We start from the raw sequence: 23,359 nt of genomic DNA on the forward strand, positions 1-23,359 counted from the left end.
TTCGTCAGTTCTAATAATTTATTTCGCAAAACTCACAACATACTCGTTTGAGATTTCTTTACAAAATGGAATTCTCTCTAACACGGCTAGTGCATCAGTTGAGCAATCAAGAAGTCAATAATATTTCCGGTGATCAACAAACTGAACGGTCCTACTCAAGACTCAACACGAGAATACATCTGTTGTACAAGGAAATGGAGTTTCTTTTGGAATTTTGCTTTGTTCTGATCGTGGTCAGTTCAGCTTTTATTGTCAGTATCATGGCGAGGAAAATTCATCTCAATACAGAGTAATTCATACGGAGAACAGAGAGACAATTACAGGACATGATTTTGTCGAGTATTACGGTTCGAAGGTTGCATTCAGTTTCAAGTTGTTGAGAGTTCAACATTTTCTGTGGTCATCATTCTTTAAAATAACAAGACTTATTCAATACGGAGAGCTGTACAGAGGGCTGGACAAGTGAAAAAAAAAACATATTTATTACTTTATATCACGATACGAACATTGTAAATCAATGAAAGTTCGTGGTCTACCATCATCTTTGCGAAGACAAAACATCATATATACAGAGTAACGCATGAGGAGAAGTCATGCACACGACATCTGAAGAATATTTTTTGTCTGCATGACACAGAACCGAACTGATAACATTTTGAGATGTACTGAGAAACATTGTTCCATAAACGGCTTGAATATTTTTACTGTCCAGCAAACCGAGCTAAGTCAACGCCAGCACAAGCTCTGCAAAAGACATTATTCATGACGCTCGAGTCATGTTTACTGCATGACGAATATTTTGGCCTTAATTTTCACTTCCGGCTTCGCAAAAAGCATGTGCGCGTTCTACAGATCTACACTGCAAAAAACAGAACGTAAAGAGCCACAAGATAATTAGAGGAAATAATTTTAGTTACTTTTGGACTAGCAATGGAGTGCATATTTTAGGTCAATTGCATTTTTGATTCTAGGAACTGAGAAAGTTCAAAAGTTCTATAAGGAATTTGATGGCATTTAAGGTTACAACTTCCCTAACTCTCTCGTTCTCGATATTTCTGTAATTTTCATTATCTAAAAAGACGTCCCAGTATAAAGACTTTCTATTTTCACAACTTAAGGCTTCAAACTCCAACTGTTTAAAAATCGACAAAACAAAAGCGCGCGAAAATGGTGATCCAATGAAGTATTTGTGTCATTTCCGCTACGTCTCGTTCCAAAAACGTTTTTAGAAGACATTTTAGAAAGGTTTTGTTACCAATGCAACCATCAGAGTGGCGACTGGAACAAGACAAGCTATCAACTCACATAGAAATTTAAAAAAAGTCTCTCAGTCAACTCACCATATAAAATATGCGGTGACAGCTCAGCGCACCCACAGAAGTGCTGATTGGAAGCTTTTTGTAAAATAGCCATTAGAGTTTTTCAGAAGCTAGGAATTAGCAGAAGACTAAAGAGTGATCAACTCTTCAGCTTCTGAGCTGTGAGCTGTGAACTGATACTCCTTGTTGTAAATAATCAATATAAACCTTTATTGCACGAAAATCCTGCACAGACATTTAATTTTTTCTAGCTCTATCATTATCTGTTCCCGTGGTTGAAGCTCACAGTTTTCTTCGAGCTTCGCTCTCGTGAAATTGTTCGCTTCTTGGAACATAATATTTGCCTGGACAAATATTCATACATTTTAGTCGCAAATATGGGCTATTGTTTACATAAAACATACATCCAAAAAGTAATAAAGACACTCACAATTCAAACATCTCCCTTGTTTTTATATTTTTCATTTTTTTTTTTTTTTTTGTACTTGTTTAGTTTCGGTTGAAGAATCGATAAAACAGCCCACAAACTTTGCACTTGCATCTTAGTTTAAAAAGTTTGCCGTGTTGTTGACTGACGTGCAATCGTGCGTGTGGGTATATTGGCTCTTCGGTGAGCTCCATCAATATGCTCTCAGAATATCCATTTTTGGGTTTTGATATTTTTCAGTTATTCCGGCCGGATATTGTGTTATTCATAAACCGTTATAAAGAAAAACGCGAATATTTCGGAGAGAATGCATTTCTCATAATGTTTTTAACACAAGGTGGTTCTTTAGGATCTCAATCTTTAATTTATTTTCCTGTGCGGTTTATTATGCTACAAGGTATAAAGAAAAAAAGCTTAACTAAAGAAAGAACATCTTAAAATGTAAACAAATATATAGAGAGTATTTAAATTGTTGAATTTTCAGTTGTTTTGAAGCACAAGTTGATACGTCACGTCTGAGTGAGGGCGAACGAATATCACAATTAATCGCTCCCGCGGCCATGGAACGCAAATAACAACTTTTAATTGCTTTTTTAATTAAACTGTTAGTTACACATGGATAAAAGGCCGGCAGTAATAATAAACTACGTCACCATTGAAATACCACGTTTGAAAAAGAAGTACGCTCTAACCTAGACCCTATCGTATTCACTTGAATCGAGTTCCTCATTGTTGAACGTTTCTCATCGATGTCTGTTGCAAAAAAAATATTTCTCAAAACTCACAGCGTATTCGTTTGTGACTTTTTCAAACAATGTCGTTCTCAGTATAGAAAGCAAAGCGGATTTGAGCAATCAACGAGTCAACGATGTCACCGGCGATCTTCACAAATTAATCTGCTTCATTGAAGACTCAACACAAGAATACATACTTTGTATAACTGACCGGTAAATCACATCGAGCGTTCGGTTTTCGAACTCTGTCGTTCGATTAAGTTCAACTGATTGTGTCCGTTTATCGAACGAAATCGAACTCACTCAGTAAATGTTTTGAGGCAGGACAATTCGAGGTCCATTGCGAACTTCCTAAGTATTACTGAATGATCATTGGACATGTTTTTCTCCTGATTAGCAAGGACAGTTCCATTTCGAGACCGCCTAGAGGTCCGCCTAAGTTACTATATCTTCAATAAGTTTCTCTGTAGGTAAACCATCCTACTAATTCATGTGCTATTTCTCTTATCAGTGAAAAACCTAAGTTGACTCACTGAATATTTAGGCCGAGTGACTAGCGGTCCCCTTCCGCAAAATATAAACGAGACTCAGAAACTTGAAGTTCATTTCATGATTCTTGTTTTGTGCCAAAGTTTCCCTGAATTCATTGAATATTAATTTCAGATATGTCTTCAGACTTTCATTCGTTGAAAAATCGGAAAGCCTAATAAAGTAAAGAATTGGTGTTGCCAACCTTAAAGAATAAAAAAATAAAAATAAGTGCGATAGCATGAAGACCACATGCGTAATGATCATCTTGTTTGTTTACAAAGTAAATATTGGAATTGATCTCGACGGCTCCCTCAATTCTTATCATTGCAACTGGCCCCACTCAGAATCGTTGGTATCGTATGCTATCAGGTTTTCCTCCCTCAATAAATGGGATTGTACGTTATCTCAGTTGTACCTGGGGAGATGCTAAACAATCACCTTGTGTGCTTTTCTACAAATATTTATCGGGAGGCCAAATATCGAACTTTCTCCAATGTAGGGTATGTTCGACAGGACCAAAAATGACAAAATTACGAAGTCGCATTTTTTTACTTGTTTATGTCCCCCGGGATTTCGGCGTGTCGAAAAACTTCCTTGGGACTGACTTTTATGCACAAATAATGAGCTGACAAACAATTGAAGTTTTAACCCTAACCCTAACCCTAACTTCATCTTTGTTCTATTTCTTTGTCTCTGGTTCCTTGGGAGTTCCACAATGTGTCCCAGAGGAGGTTTTCGGACACACTGTTTCCGTTGGCAGCTTGTAACCCTAAGCTGCATGTCCGCTTAACCGTTGCACATTGAGTTAACCGCTTTTGGAGCTCAAAGCTGATAATTTTTTTTGAGTCAGAGGTTTACTTAAATAATCATTTTATCATTTACTAGTAAGTTTTTTTTTAAGGCGAGGGGAACAGTAAACACAGACACACAGTGCATATCAGTCTCCAGATGCCTCACTTTAATTAAAATACTCGAAACTTTTTTTAGTAAATCGTAAAATGATTCGCCCTGGAAATGAGGCTATCCACTTTTCGTGGAGGCTCAGTTATGTAGTGGTTAGCGCATTGGGCTTCAGATCTAGAGGGTTGGTCGCTAGAGGTCTATCGGTGTCACTTCCCGTTGACAAGAAACTTTGCTTCACTTTGTCAATTCTCTTCACGCTGCTGAATAAATGAGAACTGCACGGCGGCAAAATGTTGGAGGTAATCCTGCGATGGACTAGCATCCCATCCAGCAATAGGGAGACCGCACAATTAAAAGAAGTTGTGAAGAAATTCAGAAATCCGAGATGGTGAAGCCAAGATGGACGCCATTTGGCGATTATGACGTAATTACACGTAATTCTTTGGATGTTCTCTTTACACTAGAAGTGTCATATTGTCATAATTCTGATAGTCGCGGAGTTATGTAGGGCGGGGGGGGGGGGGGGGGTGGAGGCATTCGCCCTTTTATCATTGGGAAAATTTTCAGGTCTCCCCTTTTTCTCACCAATTCTCCCTACCCTCCTCCAATAAATAATGAACCCAGCTCCTAAAGCAACAGAAGACCAACTCTGAGCCGGCAGCGAGAATCGGAATTCTCCAATCAACAACAGCAAAGCGGAGATCGGAATGCAGCCATCACCAACAACGAATGGTTTATTAGAGTAACGAATTGATGTCAGTTTGTAATGCGTCTGTCCTCTCATGCCGATCATTGATGATAAATTTCGTCATAACATTGTCAACTTTGGCAATGTTATGCAACCTAGTTCCCAGGGCTTTTCCTTGGGAACGATTCTGAATGTTATGACGACAGTGAGTTATCATGCATCAATGAAAGGACAGACCCATTAAAACCTGACGTCAATTTGTTTTCACAGTACTGAAGAAAAAGAGAACAAATTTGGTTCAAACAAGAATGAATGGATATCGGTTCCTGGTTTTAGCTGAAAAGGGTACAATCGTGCTAGGAGACGTCTTTCTTTGTCGCTTTTACGTTCTTTCGATTTTCTTTCAACCCTGGAGGAAAACAAAGATACCAAAGAAAACAGACACTTGAATTTAATTTATTGCGACCTCGACATGATATTTCAGTTCTTTTGTTCATTGTTCGTAGTCACGCGCTATGACGTGGACGGATGTCTGAATTTGGGCCCATCCGAAATCGGCTACCACGTGCATTTGGTAGAACACTCGACTCGCGTTGGTGCTCTACTTTTTGCTGTGCTACACCGTGCCGACGAGAGCCAACCATCTCGAAACAGCTGTCCACGGTTGCTGCACTCTGTTGATTCTCGGTTTGGTCTCTATCATGTCGCTGTCGTGTTAAGTTTTCTAATTCTAGGCAGTCCGATCAGCCTTGCAGAAATTTGAGTCATTTATATTTTTGGCTGATTAGATCTTTTATAGATCCTGCGTATACCTGCAGCATTTTCGTTGTGCGGTTCCTTGCTTATTGTTTACTTGAACAGGGGCGAAAAAAAGTATAACTAGAATGAAACATAAACGAGAAAGAGAAAGCTGCGGTAGTAATTATAAAGTTGCTTTGAACCTCATTTTGAAAGCGAGGCTAAGTGAAAAGTTCATATGAAAAGCATTGCACCTACAGTAGCCTCGCTTTCATAATGAGGTTAACAGCAACTCGGAGTCGCAAATGGCCCATCAAATAAGACAGAATAAGAGTGGCATGAGAGAAAGAGTAAATGTAAGATTTAGCATTCACAAACTCTTAATTCCCAATAATTCGGAGAATCGCAGGCTTGTTTTACGTGAACACAAGACGGTGATCTTTTTCGTTCTCTTTCTTAGCTTGAACGTCACTCCTACGTGAATTTAGTACCTGGGTAGTCTGGGGTAGTTCGCTCTTTCTGTAGAAGTTGAACGATTGGAAATGATTGCAAAGTAATTACAAGGAGATAAAGTTATATTTTTTAGGTGACGTTGACGTTGGCGTTACCGTCGTTGCTGCTTCAGTTCCCTAGTTCTTGCTACAAGAACACGGAACGAAAACGTTTGGAAAAACGTTCGTAAATGGCGTCAGCGCTTCGTCTTTTCATCCGTCGACTGTACTAATACTGACGTTGAAAATTGAACGAGGGCACAAAAATTTGCCCATTATTGTAAGAAATTGCATTCAAGAGAACTTTTCACAGCTCGTTCTACATTTCCTCCACTCAAAGGAAGACAATTTCATGATGTTTTAAGTTGGAAATTTACGAGAAAATAGGCGTACACAAACACTCAAATGAAATGTAATTAATGATGATCTGTATCAGCATAAATAAATTACTTTGCAACATAGCGCGCACAATTTCGAACTGAAGAAGGCAATTTATTGCGGCAATGCAACACACGGCAACTTTTATTTTCTGTCTTCACTTTCAACAAGTGGCCAATCTCTGTGTTGCTGCATTAGAAACCATCGTCAAAAATTGCTCATCGTAACTTAACCTTAACAAAAATCATAAGCAATGAAAGTTTCCGATTGCGATTCGGCTGCTTACGATCTAGAGCAAAAACTAGATTGTCGGGGTCATAAGAAAGCGAACGAATTGACCAATAACATACGATATTGGAGTAAAATGGAAACCTGATGCTTGAGCCAATTTCCCAAACAAGGAGAAGCAAAATCCAAGACCAGCCAATCGTGACTCGCTCGTGCTGCGATTGGTGAAAGTGAGTAAAACCGCTCTTTCTGAGGGTTAGATTTATACGGAGATTTATTTGAACCACCATCCACTCGTCGGGGCTGGGAGGGGCGGAGAGGGGGGGGGGGGGTATGTATCCACGTAATCAATACTTGATAATAAGATTGTATAAAACGTTTATTTTTGTTGCTGAAGATGTGACATAACGTGTATTTTTATTCATTGACTTAAACAGGATTAAAATTGAAAACAAAAGGTTGGTTGTTTGTATTCAGTGTATATAACGCAAGGCAATAATGTTCTGTTCTCGATGCACTGATTCCGGACTGATTGCACGTGTGAGTTGAAGGCGTAGCAGGATCGTGAGATTTTTTTTGTATTTGCAAAGATAGTTAGATTTTTAAACAAAATTAAGTATTAACAATTAAAATTATTTTTGAAAAGCTGTTGCAGCGTTTTCCTCTCTCTCCCCCCCCCCTTTTTTTTTAAAAAACTTTCTTACTGCAGTGATATAATTTAAACTTTCAGATGTCTCCCCTTAGCTTGCTAAAACATGCTCCACCAATGAGCATCTCAGAAACATTAAATTATTAAAGTAAATTTAATAAAGAAACTTAATTGATTTATTCTTGACTTTTCATGCAACCTTTTTGGTTCGCACTTTTCGAGGAATGGGCATTGCAAGTTCAGCAATTCTAGGCGTTGCTTGTGCCGATTTAGCTCCTTGTGAAACTTTCCATGCACTGGCATCATAATCCTCATTGTACTGACTGCGGCTCTTTGGTCTTGCAAGCTGCTGCACCCTAAGAGATGGAAGAGTCTTCATAGCAGACTGCGAAACTTCCCACACAACTGGTCTTGCTTCTTTGTAACTTCGATGTGGAAGTTTGGGATTAGAAAGGACAAGAACTCTCTCTGATGCATTCGCATTCTTTGCGGCTTCTGTCAAATCTGATTCCCATTCACTCCAATCCCATTCACTGCTTGACTTGATTTTTAGTGGTGCATAACTCTTAGCTTGTGAGAGAGTTTCAATACGCTGTGACGGCTCAGCTTTCATGGCCGCTTCACTAACAACTGTTTGCACTTGACGACACGGTTTGTAATCACGATGAAGGGCTTTGGGTTCTGACAGGGTTTCCACCCGTCCTGATGCTGAGGCTTTCATCGCCGCCTCACTGACTTGCCATATTGCACTTGGTCTGTAAACAAAACAAATGACTACTTTTAGGCAACAATAAATAGAGAGACTGTGTGTGGTACATGTCAGAATAACACCCCCACCTCATCAGCCTTCTCTGGAACACTCTGATACAAAACCAACAGTCCATTGAAGGTACATGATTTAATTTTGTGGGAGTGACCTGGACCAACCCTGCACAGTTGGAAGTATTTTTCTCCACAAGGCAAAATTTTAATGGAAAGGGCTTTGAATAAAGCTTTAGTGCTGAATAGGGTTATTTGTGGAGGAAGTGGGTAATCCACAGATCTAGAGTGGGCTATTGAGGAAGGCTCTGTCTGTCTTGTTCATCCTCGTAATAAGTGAAAACCTTAATTTAGCCTATTACCCCTCCTCCCCCCCTCCCAGAGACTTATGGTAGGTCTCTCAAACAGTCTGTTGATGCTTATTAAAACTTTTTCACTCTCATGATCTGACTGTTGCATGTAATTCTCCTGACTGAAAGCCATACATTTCTTTTTTATGGTTAGTTCAGAGGATTCAATGTTATATCAAACCAATAATGTCACCTAGTTGATGATTTTCTTTTCCTCATCACCTTTCTAGTTGACTTATTGACACTCTGAGGAGAACTTACATATTGATCACTCCTGGAAGTGAAAGGGTTAATAGACCAGGCCAGATGGGGTAGAGAAAGAGATTTTGGGTATGGTGACAAGCAAATATTGACTCAGAGGGAAGTGGGGACAGTCCCTTATATAAGATATGAAGGTGACTGTGGGTTTTTGAACCATTTTAATCTGTTTTCTGAAATTGGGCATGAATTTTAAATGGTGGCTCTGAAAATAAGGCATGGATTTTAGAGGCTGGGTGACTCTGATCTGAAAATTTTCATATTTTGGTCTGAAGTAGTGTGAGGTTTTGATGAGCCTGCAGGCAGTACACTGTTCTGAAAATGCCGACATTGAAAAATGACATATTTTGGTCTGAAATAGGGTGATGTTATGATGAGCCAGGCAGTACACCCCAATCAAAAATTTCAAGGAGTACCCACTCTCTCCCCAATTCCCTCCCCCCCACCACCCACCTCACCACCACCACCTGGGCATCATGGTGTGAATGAATTACCTTCAGTTGGAGACCATTACATCTTACCTGTCTCCTACATAGTCTTTGTGGAGTTGTTTGCTATATACAAGTTGTGACTGTCTTTCTGATAAAACTGTGGTAAGGACGAAAATTGGAAACAAAATCTATTAATAAATGAAAAGTTACAACTCATACTCATTGATATGATCGTGATTAGATTATGATTAGATTTGATTAGATTAGTTTAGACTAGATTAGATTAGATTAGATTGAATTAGATTAGATAAGATTAGATTTTTTATCAATTGTGTAAATTTTTAATGTGATTTTTATTTTAATACTATCTTAATGTAAAGCGCCATGAGCCATGGATATGGCGCTATATAAATCTTTATATTATTTTTATTATTATTATTATATGATTCGACTTACTTTTTTTTTTGCATCTGTAAAGTTTTGTAAGTTTGCAAAAATACAACTTCTCTAAAATTTGAGGAAATGTGGTTAATTATTCTAATGATTTCAAATTGTAAATCGAATTTTTTTCAACAATTATGACACCAGCAGTCCTTTTACAAAACGTGGTTTCAGAACGGAAACACATTACCATAATTTATTTCATTTTACGCAACGATTTAGCTGACTAAATTGCATATAAAATAAAATATATATACCACTTTTGGTTGGTTCAATGCTATCCCAGTCCTTGGCTAAATTGTTGTCCCAATAAACTGACCGCCTGCAACAGGGAGAGGACAATATTAGGTTTAGAATTGAAAGCATGTTGCAAATGTAACCTTATACTGCGTGTAGAACGGCATGAAATCTCAATTGCATATTATAAAACTGCTTGTCTACAAATTCAGGTTCAGAGCCATTATCTTCGATCTCCGAGAGGTAAATCGTAAACAATGATAACTGGCGGACGGGGATCAGTTACAAATGCCCTTGAAGTTTTTCACGAACAATTGAACATATGGGATAAGACGATATCGAAGCAGGAATGTTACTTATGGCGACAAGTTTTCCAACAGTTAAACAGAACAAAATTGACTTCTGCATAACTGTTATAAACCGACGCAGTTTCCGCCGACAGATTTCTAAAACATTGGGCTAACCTGTCTTCGATGAAACCAGCTGGCACGGGTTTTGATCGGGACAAAGTGTCTATTCTTGAGGCAGCTGTAAGACAGTGTAAAAAAGAGGAAATCAACATTAATGACTTCAGAAAATTAGATTTAAGGCAGAGCAATATCTAAACTCACTTTCTGTAGCCATATTGTCTTGGTCTCTAGTTTTAGACTGATTTTGTTTGCCCTTCTCTTGTTCGGTGCTTTCCATGTTTACGTTTTGCCTAAAATGAATCGTTTCTATGTACGCTCGACTGTACGCTCCAACAACTTGCTGCATAGCAACAGGGAAACTGGAGCCGCAATGGAACAGCGGACGAAGCCATCAGAGATATCTTATCCATGTACTATGGCACGGTCTGTAGCACATTATTGGGACGGAGAATGGGGAACAAAATGGCGTCGTGGGCTGCTTCATTTTCTGGGTTTGCTAGTAATCTTGTCCCCTTGACGGAAATTGAACAACTTTCTCCACGTATTATACGCATTCTTGGATGTAATCCAGGCCCTTTTACTCTGCAAGGTACAAACACCTACCTTGTTGGGACCGGAAAAAGGTGAGAAATCCGAATTGTCCGATGCACAATTCCTTGACGTCTGCAAACATTCTTCTTGTGATTTACATACTGATTACATGCCAACAATCAAAAGAAAAGAACGCTGTGGAAATAGTTCCTCGCAGCCCTCGACATTAATTCTGTACCGGTTACTGTGCACCAATCATACTATCCCCTACAAACAGCGGGCATGAATAGATTTGGACTCAGAAATTTTTAAGATGATCTCCGTACAGCCCCATACATGTGGTCTGTACATTAGTTATGTATATATTTTACGACTCACACTCTATTCACGCTCTTCATTTTTTGGAAGAAGGTTAGGAATAGTAAGACAGTCCATTAATGCATGGGCTTCAGGTGCAGAAATCTTTCCTTGCACTTTCTCTGCTAAATGTTTATGGCTCCATTATTCTAATATGAATAAGGGTGTTTAATAGTTTCTAATAAAAGAAACTGTGGTGCTGCATTGGTGGGGAGTAGAAAGAAATGTTTGGTTTATTAATCATAAAGAGACAAAGGGCTAATGCTCAAAACATCTACACTAGAATCTCATTATGGTGGCCAATTTACTTTTAGTTTTCAACTCTGTCAACTTGATAAACCAAACATTTTCCAGCAGTTTCCAGCATTCCCCCCCCCCCCCCCCCTGCTCTGCTGGGAATTTTTTTGGTCTTTTTGCATATGTTCTTTAATTTGGGACAATTCTGGGCAAGATGTTTTGCCCATACGTTCATAATAATTACTTTACATTTTGCACCTCAAACTCTATTCATGCTTGCCATTTTTGGAAGAGGGTTAGTATGACATTGGTGCATATATAATAATATTAATGTTTTACATTGTATTTAAGGGCTGTGGGGAAATCATTGTCAATTAGAGCTATTAATGAATGTGATCCTGCTTCAGGATTAGACAGTGTATCAGTCCACCCTCCAACCCCCTCCCCCCCCCCCCCTCCCCGCCTTCCTCCTCCACAAACAACAACAACAATACTTCTTATTCAGCGTAAAATGTATTCTATTTATCATGCTACATGTATAATTCGGGACAGATGAATGGAATAAATTATAGTATCCTGTTCATTTTGAAAACAGAATAGGTCACAAAATTATCGAACGTGAATGCCATTTATTCCCTACATACGTAATCTTGTTTCAGAATTGTCCTACAAAAACATGCCTTTGGCAAATGTAGAGTACCAGTACAGCTGTTAAAAGTACATATTACAAACCCTAAAATTATGACTTTTTTGTACTTCTTCTAGCCGGATATTGATTGATACTGGCAGTGGAGGCTCAAGTGAATATGTGGCACATCTCAAAGAAGTGTTATCCAGAAATCAAACCAGCATTCAAGAAATTCTAGTTACACACTGGCACCCTGACCATGTTGGAGGAATCCCTGATGTTCTCAAGTGTGTAGAAAATCCAGGTATTTTGGTCATATTTATGCTTAGGTCCTTGTAATTTATTTAATTTCAATAACACAAGGAGTGCTTACACAATCTCCTGAGGCAGACGTTCATGATAAAGTGCTTGAGAAAAATCCAGATCAAATTGGAATTTGGTTTTTTGAGGAGAGGGGGAAAACCGGAGTACCCGGAGAAAAACCTGTCAGGGCAAGGATGAGATTACCAACAACAAACTCAACCATCCCACATATGACACTGAGTCTGGGAATCGAGAGAATGCTTCATTATTTATATAGTGTCAATTGAAATTTAATTTATTTAATTTTTTGTATAATGTAAAATTCAATTAATTTTTTATAATAATTTTCAGAAGTTTTTTTAAAAAAAATTGTTCACTGGAGTTGCTTGCTGATGACATGCATTGTAAAGGTTTTGGTTGAACCTCTACCTACCCTGATCACCAACTAACCTTGCCTCTCCAAACAAGGTTACTAGAGGTTAAGCTTTATGTCATCAGCAAGCAAATCTAGTAAACAAAAGTTTAAAAACTTGTTTCATAAGGTTTTTTATGGTCAACCACTTTAATAAGAATTTAAGGGTGCTATTCATTGCAGGTGATGTGAGAGTATCAAAGCTGCCTCAGGAGGGTGTGTTAGAAGACATAGGAGGACAAACTGGACATAAGTACAACTACCTTAGCGATGGTGATGAAATTGCGACAGAAGGAGCAACACTAAAAGTTTACCATACCCCAGGTCACACTACAGATCACATGATACTCTTTCTTCAGGAGGAGAATGCTGTGTTTTCTGGAGACTGTGTCCTAGGACAGGGTACTGCTGTTAGTATTCTTTTTTTATTTGAGAATTCTTTTTATTAATTTTATAATTTCCACAATTGATATAACTACTAGACTGTGAACTGTAAGTAGCGTGGGTGCCCTTCCTTCATCCGTGGTACCCGCGGTTTGCGGCATTGCTACTTGCACACATGACTGAAATATCGTGGTTGCTCACTTTTTTGCATTCTTCCAGGGCCGTGGATTTTTGAGCAGAGGAGAGACTGTTTGCAGTCTACAATGTTACCTGTACATACTGTAGTCTGTTTTAATATTGTCACAAGTACATGTAGTAAAGCCTGAGCCTGAATAGTTTCTAAAACTAAAATTAATAACGTTATTGCCAGGTAAACAAAGAATTGAGGGTATTTTTGATAGTTTGAGAGCAATAAATTAGAGCCTGGCTTTTTATTTTTATTTTATATTTTTTTTGAGGGGAGGGGAGGGGGGGGGGGAGTGAGGGTGACAGGGACATGTGAATTTTTTCCACCCCAAAAAGTTCAGCACAAGGTGTGTTGATTTCAAACCAGCAAACAAGTCTTCAGACCTCTTCATCAGCTCCCTGGGATTTTAATTAAGCTTAAAGGATCTTACAGCTGTATCTCAGGGTAAAGCAAAGTTCAAGGAGAATTGAAACAAAATATGAGGGGGTGGAGATCAGTTATAGCCACTGAGGTCAGGCCTCAAAATTAGGGGCCTCTTGCTCATACTTAGTAAGTAAGTAACTAAAAGTAACTTTATTTAAAACAGGGTAGCCCATTCAGCTACGTGGCTAGTATTCATAGGGGGCCTGGGAAATAAAGATATGTACAAAAATTTCTTAAATAAATGATACTTAGCAATGCTATTCTTGGTACCTATAAAAGGAGTGATAATAATGATGATGATTTCTTATGATTTCAGGTTTTTGAGGATCTCTTTACATACATGAAATCACTAGATGTGATATTAAATTTGTCCCCACATGTTATTCACCCTGGACATGGTCCAGTGGTAACACAAGCTGTTGAAAAAGTCACAGAGTACATCAAACATAGAAATATGAGAGAAAAACAGGTGAGTTTGGCTGGAACGATATTAAGTACATAATTTGTGAAGTGTATTAAATGTAAGGGTAATGGGAATAAAGTTATGAATTCAAGGTTTTGTTTTGGTTTTAATATTTTTCTGAATTGTTTTTGTGGACAAATTTTGAGTCAAATTAAAAAAATACAATCCTGTAATAGAGAAGGAGACTTACATTATTTTTTGTTAAGATTATTGCTAGTGTTTTTTTTTTTCGGTGTCCCCGGGTGGGATTATTGCTAGTTGGAAAATGTAATTTTCATCAATCAACTAGTATTAAGCTGCAAAATCCTTCAGCATATTTATATTGATGTGATCGTGATAATTTGTTAATGAAGTGTTATTTCTAATCTAGATACTTGAAGCCATAGATCAAGACCCCAGAGACGTAATAACTGCAATGGATATTGTCAAAAAAGTCTATACTGTAAGATCACAACTTTGTTTTATTATTAACATTACTTTGGATTCTTTCATTTATCTGTAAGTGACCATTCTGTCAGCATGAAGCTGTGTAGTATGTATGGAGGTCGAAGCCACCGATGCCAATGTTGAGTTAAACAAATTGATACAAATCTGAAGAGCCTTAACAATCAAATTCCAGTGAGTTATTTGTTCTTATAAACAAAACAGATCCAATAATACAGTGTAAAGAGATTATTGTGAACGATTTTGTGACTTCATATTGGTATTGCCAAAAATTTAATTTTATATGGGGGGCAGCGTGGTCGAGTGGTTAGGGCGCCGGACTTGAAATCCGGTGGTCCCAGGTTCAAGTCCTGCTCTGACCGCTAGCTGAAGTTGTTTCTTGGTAGCCCCGAGTTCAACTCCTCGGACGCGCTTGTAAATAGCCAGCTGGTCTGCCTCCTGCCAGTTGGGATTTTAAACCATGTTATTTTCAATTTATATTATTTCTTTACGAGGTTTAATGCTCGGCCCCACTAGCACTTGTGCTATAAACACTGCCGAGGGTAAATAAAGGTTATTATTATTATTATTATGGATCTAAAATTTAAGAAAGAAACGTGACCGATTCACTGTTTAGGGGTTAGTTTCTAAGAAACTGTGTTGCTGCGTCGGTGGGGAGTGGAAACGAATGTTTTGTTTATCAACAGAGTTGATAACTAAAGGTAATTTGGCCAGCGTACAGAGCTTCGAGGGCTGACATTTGGAGTGTTAGCCCTTTGTCAGAGTGAATCCATTCACTCTGACGAAAGACTTGAATTGGCAGCACTTGAATCTCTTTACGGTGGCCAAATTATCTTATCAACTCTTTTGATATTTAAAACCAAACATTCACTTTACGGTTGCATTCCTGGTGACATGGCAATCAACTGAAGATAGTTGCACCTTGGAGAGCACTCCTTGTGGTCAGCAAAGGACAGCAATGGGATTTCTATTCTAAGCCAGATAAAAACAATGGTTATCTGTGATTAATTAATATTTACAGGACACACCATGGCACCTACACAAAGCAGCAGAGAACAATGTGCAACATCATCTTACCAAACTTGAAAAAGAAGGACGAGTCTGTAAGTAATACCTGACAGAAGTACTTTTCCAGTATAGTTCAATATCTTCTCTAATTGGTTATTTTGACCTGTAATCCCCAATACAGGCTTAGCTGGCATTTGAGAAAGCACAATTTTCTTTTAAAAATCTGTATGTCATGCAATTCAATGTTTTATTGATTGATTTTGGGGAGGGACATGTCATGAGGCCTGGTCCCAACCTTTTTGTTAAAAAAAAAAAAAAAGATGCAGATAGTTGCAATTTTGTTTTGTTCTAAAACAATGTTTCCTCTGATCCCCCACCTTATGTGAAGTTGTTCATCCACTCTAGACAGTGATAAATGATTTGTATCTATGGTGCGGGGTGACTGTGGTTGGGTAGTTTGCTGTTTTCGATGCCTCAAGTCATCATGACCGAGGTGTTTAAAATGTTTGTTTCTCTGGATGTCATGTGGTGCTTCTCCCCTCCTCCTTTTGAGGAGCAGTTGAACATAAAGCTCCTCATACATCAGTGTGTGTACAGTGGAACCCCGCCTTACTACCACCTTGTTATTAAGTTTCAAGTTTATTCAAAAATGTTTAACATAAAATTCAAAGACAACACTAACCCGCAAGTAGCTAGAGCTAATCTAGGCGGGTAGTGAGAAGACTAATTTAGAAGAATTAATTACAGTTTACAGAAATTTATATACAATTTGTCAGTGAGCCGTACAAACATTGAAAAAAAGAAAGAAAAGAAAATAAGTGAACATATGAAGAAAAGAAATGTAAATTGCTATACTCTAAATAGATTGATTTAATTACGATCATGTTGTTCTTCCTTAGTTTTGCAACCTCATTAATCCAACCACCCCATTATTACGACCACATTTTCATGGCCCGAAGGTGGTTGTGTTAACGGGGTTCCAGTGTACTAGTTATGGGTCAGATGTTCCAGCCATTGTAATAATTTATGAGGAGATAGATGCATGGTGAGCTAAGTCATCTATTAGGTCCATACATTGTATGTGATGTGAATGGTTTACTCATGATTATATTAAAATAATAAATAGCATCTACATTATTTTGGTTGTTGTCATTCTTAAAATGTTTATTAATAGTTTACTCTTTTCTTTAGGTTCCATTGAGTCAGGCAAGGATAAAAGATGGAAGAAAAGCTCACTCTAGTCTTAATAGTGATCACAATAATAGTGATTATAATAGTGATCACAATAGTAGCTGTTGCATTGCAAATTTTGCAATAATTATGTCAAAATTTCTGTGGGCTGATTGGCTCATAGCTAGTCTATAAGGGTACAGAGAATAAAAATGACATCAGATGTAACCCATGTGCTTACGCAATGGAAATTTTTCCATGTTAAAACAAATAATTTGACGGCAGTTTTATATTTAGTTTTCTATTCAGATTCAGGTGTCGCAAAAGAGATTCTTGGTAAATAATATTTATTGAAAGAACGATTAACTTTTTCTAAAGTTACTGAAGTTGAAGATTGCAATCATAATTTCTTAGTTTTAGAGGAAACTGTACCCATACGTGGCTAAAATAACTGTCCTTTTTCATTCCATTTTACAATCAATTTTCACTGAAAAAGGTCTTACAAATAATTTAGTTGTAGAACTTTTTCTTCATAAAGAAGTGGTGTCCACAGATATTTCAAAACAAAACTCCAGATAATGCAGGTCTGTAATAGATAATATTTTAATTAGTTAATTAATGAAAAACTATAGTCCACAAGTATGTGTTGGATGTGCTCAAGATGATAGGTAGCCAACAAGGCAGGGAGTGCTGAGTTGGCTATAATCATCCCACATCTGACAAGCATAGTTTTAAATAATTATTTTATCGTAAACAACTAACAAATTTCACCCGATCTTGCTTATTTCATTTTGAGAGAAGGACCAGAAGACAAATGCGGTATATTAACAGCTGATATCTCATTGCTGCTAAGCCAATCAAAACTTTTAAATTGGATCATGAAATGACCCAATTGTTGATAATAACTAGTACATTTTTTTTATAACTGTCATAATTTGAGAGTTAGAGCTAGTTTCCATGCTTGATTTGATAGCACTTCCTTTAATTATGTAATTTATAATACTATTAATTATTATAATAGCTCATTGATCAAGAGTGTAAAAAGATTCATAACATTTTAAAAATTTCACATTGTTCTTCTCTAAAAACATTAAACTTACGTCCAGTTACCTTCGTGGGAATCTATTGTGTCACTTTGAATACATCTTTTAATACCGCTATGTTAATCACTCGGTGAACTAGTACACTTTCGGGGTGGGGGTGGGTACTTTCCTTTATCTAAGCATTTTAGTGACTATTGTCTTTCATTGAATCGTTTTACTGTTTTGCCATCACAAATTTTGAAAAGTAGCGAATACTTTGAAAATAAGTGATTTTTCATGGAAATACTTAATTTTTTTGCTATTTAATAACACTATGATTATAGTGGCAACCTAATATGTGTAGAGATTTGAACCAGGACTTTGCCATAGCGGAGAAAAATAGAATTTGAAGACAGAATGAGCTGAGCAAGGCCAGTGAAGGGGAAAGAATGGCAGGGCCTCACAGGTTGCTCTGATAAACATATTTCTTGAATCCTGCACCCTTAATAAGCCACAACAACAGCAGACTAAAGAATCAAAATGATGAAGGTTGCACGACTCACTATAAATTTAATAAAAACGTGGAATACACTTGGTGTCTCTACATTGTATGTACACTGTACCACAATTCATTAAAAAGGGAAAGGTAAAGTATAGTTCTCGAAGACGAGTGTTCAGTGCCAATATGTAGAAATTATTCCAATAATTTCTACATATTGGCACTGAACACTCGTCTTCGAGAACTATACTTTACCTTTCCCTTTTTATAAGTACAAGTGCCACGCAGCTAACGGAAATTTTCCCGTTAAACTTTTATCATCTACAATTCATTAGCCTACCAAGCAAGCACTTCCTTGAGAATTTCTGTCCTAGGGTTTTGCATAAAAAGCAAAAAACACCTGCAATATGTACTGGAAACTAATGAGTCATCGCACAGTTAAAATGCAGCGAATCCTTTCCTTTGGTGATAACGTGGTCTTCGGATCTTCATATCCAAAGTCCTGGCCAGGGACGAGTTTAAATTTAAAGGATTTCATGAAGCGTGAAATCAGCACTTTGCTCTCAAATTCAGCCAGAGTTTGACCAATACAATGCCGAGGACCCAGGGAGAAAGGAAAATATGCATATCGTAGATATCCAGTATCCTCTTCATCTTTGTGAGCTAAAAACCGTTCAGGGTTAAATTTGTCTGGGTCTTCCCAGTATTTTGGGCTGTGGTGCAAGGCATACGGCAGCAGATTTATCAATGTTCCTGCAGGGATGAAGTGTCCTCCCAGCTCACCATCCTTTTCAATGACGCGGGTAAAGCTTGGGACACTTGGATGCAGTCGCAGGGTTTCTTTCATTGCAAGACTTGTGTAGTGCAGTTTGCCGAGGTCATCGTAGGTGACAAATTGGCGGGAGCCAAGAACATCTTCAGCCTCCTGAACTAATCTGTAAAAGAAATGAAGAAAAAAGCTCAAGAAACTGCCTTGGAAAAGGGAATATATGAATTTCATACAATTCATATCCATCTGTTCACCTCCACAGGTATACGTATTACATATTCACAAAATAACCAGCTCACTGTTGTCTTGATAGCTCAATAAACTGGTACAGCATGACACATGGTGTTGCAAAGGTCATGGGTTCAAATTTTACTACAACTTCATGTATGGTACCAGAATCCTTCGTGCTAATTAGAGCTATTGTTCTTTGCTGTCCATTGGGATTACAAAATTTGAGTTTAAAAAGGAAAACGAAAGGTGTAGTCAAATGACCCCATCATGAATTTGGCCTATTAGTGTACATAAGTGCAATCATTATGGTTTCTCATTAAGTCAGAGATAAACTGTGGCCAAATCCCAACAAAATTCACCTTCCAACCTCCAAACCTAGAGACCTGCAGAATTGACCTCAAACATAACATGATCCTCTGTGAAGATGGTATTCTGGAGTATTTTAATATACTGTCAAACTCTTTACGAGCTGTGCAACATTATCAGTTAGGTCGCTGGCACTGGTTTCCATTACTTTCCAGCATTTATACTTTCAATTGCCAGATCAATACTACAGTAGCTGCAAAGTGATGGAAATCAGTGCCAGCTGCCTTTATATAGTTAATGTTTCTGTCTTTCCAACTGTAGGAATTGCCATGGCAAAATTTCACAATTCTCCAGTATTATTTTGCTGGACCCAATAGCCCACTTGTTTCAGTTTTTCACCAGAAAAGTGCCTCAACTTGCACTGTGAGCCTAAACAAACATGCCTGGTTAACAACCAATGCAAATGCTGATGATTCAACTGCAAGTTCCTATGACAATTCAATTCAGTTTTATGTCAAGTTTTGTACCTAGCTGCAAAATAATGTTTATGTAAATAAACTAACCTCTCTTCAATATCAGGATGTTTTCCAACCTCTGCTAACAAGAAAGACAACATTGCCGCAGTTGTTTCCTGGCCTGTTATTGGGAAAATTTGATGACAGAAAAATTGATCAAACATTGTAAGGTTAAGCAAACAAACAAAAGTAAACCATAGTCTTCAGGACGATAAGCTGATAGTTTCTGGGGCTTATATCCCAGTTCCTTCAATGTGTTGTGTTGTTTCCTGAGATGACTACCTTACCCCACTTGTTCTCTCTCTAGACAGCTGTATCAAAGGATGCTGATGCCCACAACCATTAGCCAATCCTGGGGTGAGGCTAATTATGGTTGTCTGAATTGGCTTTCCCAGACAATCTGGGGGATGAGAGAGTGGGTGTAACAGGGTTTGGGTGCTGGTCCTTCACTTGGTTACCCCCTAGCCTGCACGTAGATGTCCCCTATTTATATTTCCCTAGGCTGTGAGCAAGAACTCTTTTAGGTCATCCGGGAGAGGATTGGGGCCCCCACCTCAATCCTCTTGTGGTGCGCGGGGAGTTGCTGCTAGCACTATCCTCTCATGGCTGATCTAAAAGAGAGCTTGCTTGCAGCTAACTACATGTACTTCCTTTCTGCAGCATTATTCTCAATTCTGTGATAAAGCTGCTCTAAACCATGTTCCAGAGCTGATCAGTGAGATGGACCTCAACTTACCAGCAATAAAGAAAGTAACAAAGTGATCCAGAAGTTCCTCATAATCCACACTAGCATCCTGATCCACAGACCTCAGGATGTAAGTAAGAATATCACTTGGTATATCATCACCATTTCTGATAGCCTTTCTTCTTTCATCGATGATTTTCTTCCCTGTATCCCTCAGAAAGTGAATTGCTGCCACGACTGTATTTTGATAACCATAACTAGTGAAGTCGATAGCATGGAGTGGATGAGTGAGGCACCAGACTGGGGCAGTTAGAGACTCTTTGATGGCTGTTGGGAATAAAGAGTCTGGCTCATGGATTGTGTTTAAATCAATACCAAAGGCTACCTGTAAGATACAAAAACAAGTCGTATGGGTTGAGAGTCGCGCTAGCAGAGCTGAAGTCTTGTTGCTTCTTGGGTACAGGGCCTAACAAACCGTACAGATTGTACAACGCCTCATCTCATCACTCAAACAAGACATGAAAATATTCCAAGTCCCCATAATGAGATGTAATTTTCTGACTGTACATGTATTTGCACCGAAAACTGTGTTTATGTTGTGTCAAACCGTAGTGAAGGTAAGGCTGTTCTTCCGGACCATATCAGTTTGTCTATATATATTGGACATGAATTAAACAGTCTTTGTAAATTGATTATTGATTTGGGACATTGCAATCCCGGGGGGGGGGGGGAGGGTACTCCCGAAGATTTTCGATAGGGGTGTGCCGCGAAGGTTCTCGACCCCTGACCCTATTTAAGGGTAAAGGAAGATAAAATGGATACCCTTTTTAAGGAATGAACCCGAAAAATGACACCCTTTTCAAGGGACCCAAACAACGGCTAATGTGCATGGATAAACACAAATCTCAATGAAAATCGCTTTTCTAATACTTCAGCGGACACTTCAGTTTTGAAAAGCCATATTTTCTTTTTTGTAAAATGACTGGCGCTTACAAGCTTCAATTAAATACAATTCAGGTACCCTATCTAAGGACTAATCCAGGAACGCATTGCTAAATGGGGAAAAAATGATACCCTATTTAAGGACTGAGAACCTCAAAAATTATACCCTATTTTGCAGCACCCCCTGGGATTACAACTGAACTCAGGATGTCAGTCAAAATCAAAGCCAAAACAGAAGGAGAAATAAACATTTTGATAAATTCTGTATTCACATTTTCAATACTATAGCTTGCATAACAGCCTGCATTTATTCAGCCAAGCTATTCAAGCATGGGACATATGGGTTCATTTACTGACTCCGAAGCCAGGATGGCGCAGTGGGGGTCTTGACAATCTGCGAGCCAGCGAGCCAGCGAGCCATGCGAGGCAGATGTGCGAGGCACTGAGGTTAACCTAAAAAACACTCCGGTTAGCCTAAATAGCACTCAGGTTAGCTTAAATAGCTCCCCGGTTAGCTTAACGGTTAGCATTTATGTTGGGGGTTGATCATGCCTCGCAAGCCTCGCATGTTTTGTTCATGCCTCACACGTCTGCCTCGCATGCCTTGCACGTTTGGCTCGCTGGCTCGCACATTGACAAACACTCGCGCAGTGGCCTTGATGTCATATGTGGGTTGAGTTTGTTGTTGGTTCTCATCCTTGCTCTGAGTGGTTCTTCTAAGGGTACTCTATGTGGGCAAGATTTCTGCAAAGCCCCAGTATTATTACAATCATACATTGTGTGACTTAAACTCTATTCATGCTTGCTGTCTTTGGAAGAGGGTCAGTATGACAGTGGTACATGTAAAGTAATGTATGGGGATATACAGAAACTTCTGAATGGCCTCAAGTCTCCTCTGGGGCACAAAGACGATAAGTAAGCAATTACCGGTATGTACAGAAATCGTCCCCTTTGGTGCCCATAACTCAGCAAGATTTCCGCACAGCCCCATACACATACATATGTAGTTTGCGCATGCTTGTTCTTTGTGTAAGAGGGTTAGTATGACAGTAATGTTTGGGGTTGTGTAGAAACATTTCCCATTTACCATTTCCCATTTCTCACCTTTCCAATAATATCTAAGGTAATTCTGTTGAACTCATCTGCCATTAGTACCTCAGTTTGGCCATCAGCTAACTCAGTAAGCTTTGACAAGAACACATCACAACTTGCATTAAACTGCTCCATAAGTTCCTTTAAGTACTTCCTGTGAAAAGCAGGATTGAGAGCAAGTCGCTTGATTTTCCATTTTTCATGATCTGTCTCTGAAACAAGTCCCTTTCCCATGAACCTCTCTCCAAGAACATGTCCTAGCTTGTCATACGACCAAGAATCTTTGGGAAAATTGCACGTTATGAGCACTTTCTTGACCAAATCAGCGTCTGTAACGTAAACGATGGGAAGATGAAAAAGCCAAACAACCATTACCGGGCCGTATTCCTGGGACAGTAAATTTAGGACCTGTACACCACTGCTAAAGCCATGTGCTTCCTTGAGACTTTGCATTCCTTTTACATTACCCCAGAAAAATCCGTCGCGCTTAGGGCCTGGAATGTGATCTAGTGTCTTGTGTTTATGATGGAGAAAGACTAAAAAGCAGAAAACGAGAGTAAAAGCAGCTAGACACAAAGTAATGGCGAGAAAATAGAGGACGGTGAAAACCGCGGAAGCCATCTTGGTTTCTGGCTCAAATTCAAGTTCTCAGGGGTGGGGTAAGGTGATGATAATACACGGGTATAAGACTCACAGCAGCTGATTCTGAAGAAAAAAAAGTTTTGAAGGAAAGTTTAAATTTACTGTAAATAATTTATTTTGAGACAAACAGTCAATAT

General features: G+C 38.5%; 3 protein-coding genes across 3 annotated transcripts; 1 reads left to right on the forward strand and 2 right to left on the reverse strand.

Annotated features, from left to right (window-relative positions):
* Positions 1-6,798: 6,798 nt before the first annotated feature.
* Positions 6,799-10,332, reverse strand: LOC146457004 (uncharacterized). Its single transcript, XM_085092452.1, has 5 exons — positions 10,174-10,332; positions 10,027-10,090; positions 9,583-9,647; positions 8,975-9,041; positions 6,799-7,841 (listed from the first exon to the last, which is right to left on the reverse strand). Exons 1-5 carry the CDS (start codon positions 10,316-10,318, stop codon positions 7,277-7,279), a joined length of 906 nt encoding a protein of 301 aa, XP_084948578.1. The 5' UTR covers positions 10,319-10,332; the 3' UTR covers positions 6,799-7,276.
* A 90-nt stretch (positions 10,333-10,422) lies between these two features.
* On the forward strand, positions 10,423-16,987 carry LOC146457005 (endoribonuclease LACTB2-like). Its single transcript, XM_085092451.1, has 7 exons — positions 10,423-10,595; positions 11,863-12,029; positions 12,624-12,850; positions 13,751-13,903; positions 14,268-14,339; positions 15,363-15,444; positions 16,541-16,987. The coding sequence occupies exons 1-7, from the start codon at positions 10,423-10,425 to the stop codon at positions 16,588-16,590; spliced, it is 924 nt and encodes a 307-aa protein (XP_084948577.1). The 3' UTR covers positions 16,591-16,987.
* A 1,378-nt stretch (positions 16,988-18,365) lies between these two features.
* LOC146457006 (cholesterol 24-hydroxylase-like) lies at positions 18,366-23,334 on the reverse strand. The gene is made up of 4 exons (XM_085092460.1): positions 22,593-23,334; positions 20,598-20,931; positions 19,910-19,982; positions 18,366-18,975 (listed from the first exon to the last, which is right to left on the reverse strand). The coding sequence occupies exons 1-4, from the start codon at positions 23,199-23,201 to the stop codon at positions 18,468-18,470; spliced, it is 1,524 nt and encodes a 507-aa protein (XP_084948586.1). The 5' UTR covers positions 23,202-23,334; the 3' UTR covers positions 18,366-18,467.
* Between the last annotated feature and the right edge of the window lie 25 nt (positions 23,335-23,359).

This window comes from Pavona decussata, unplaced genomic scaffold, assembly GCF_977016875.1.
Source record: "Pavona decussata unplaced genomic scaffold, jaPavDecu1.1 SCAFFOLD_250, whole genome shotgun sequence".
Classification (NCBI taxonomy): Eukaryota; Metazoa; Cnidaria; class Anthozoa; order Scleractinia; family Agariciidae; genus Pavona; species Pavona decussata.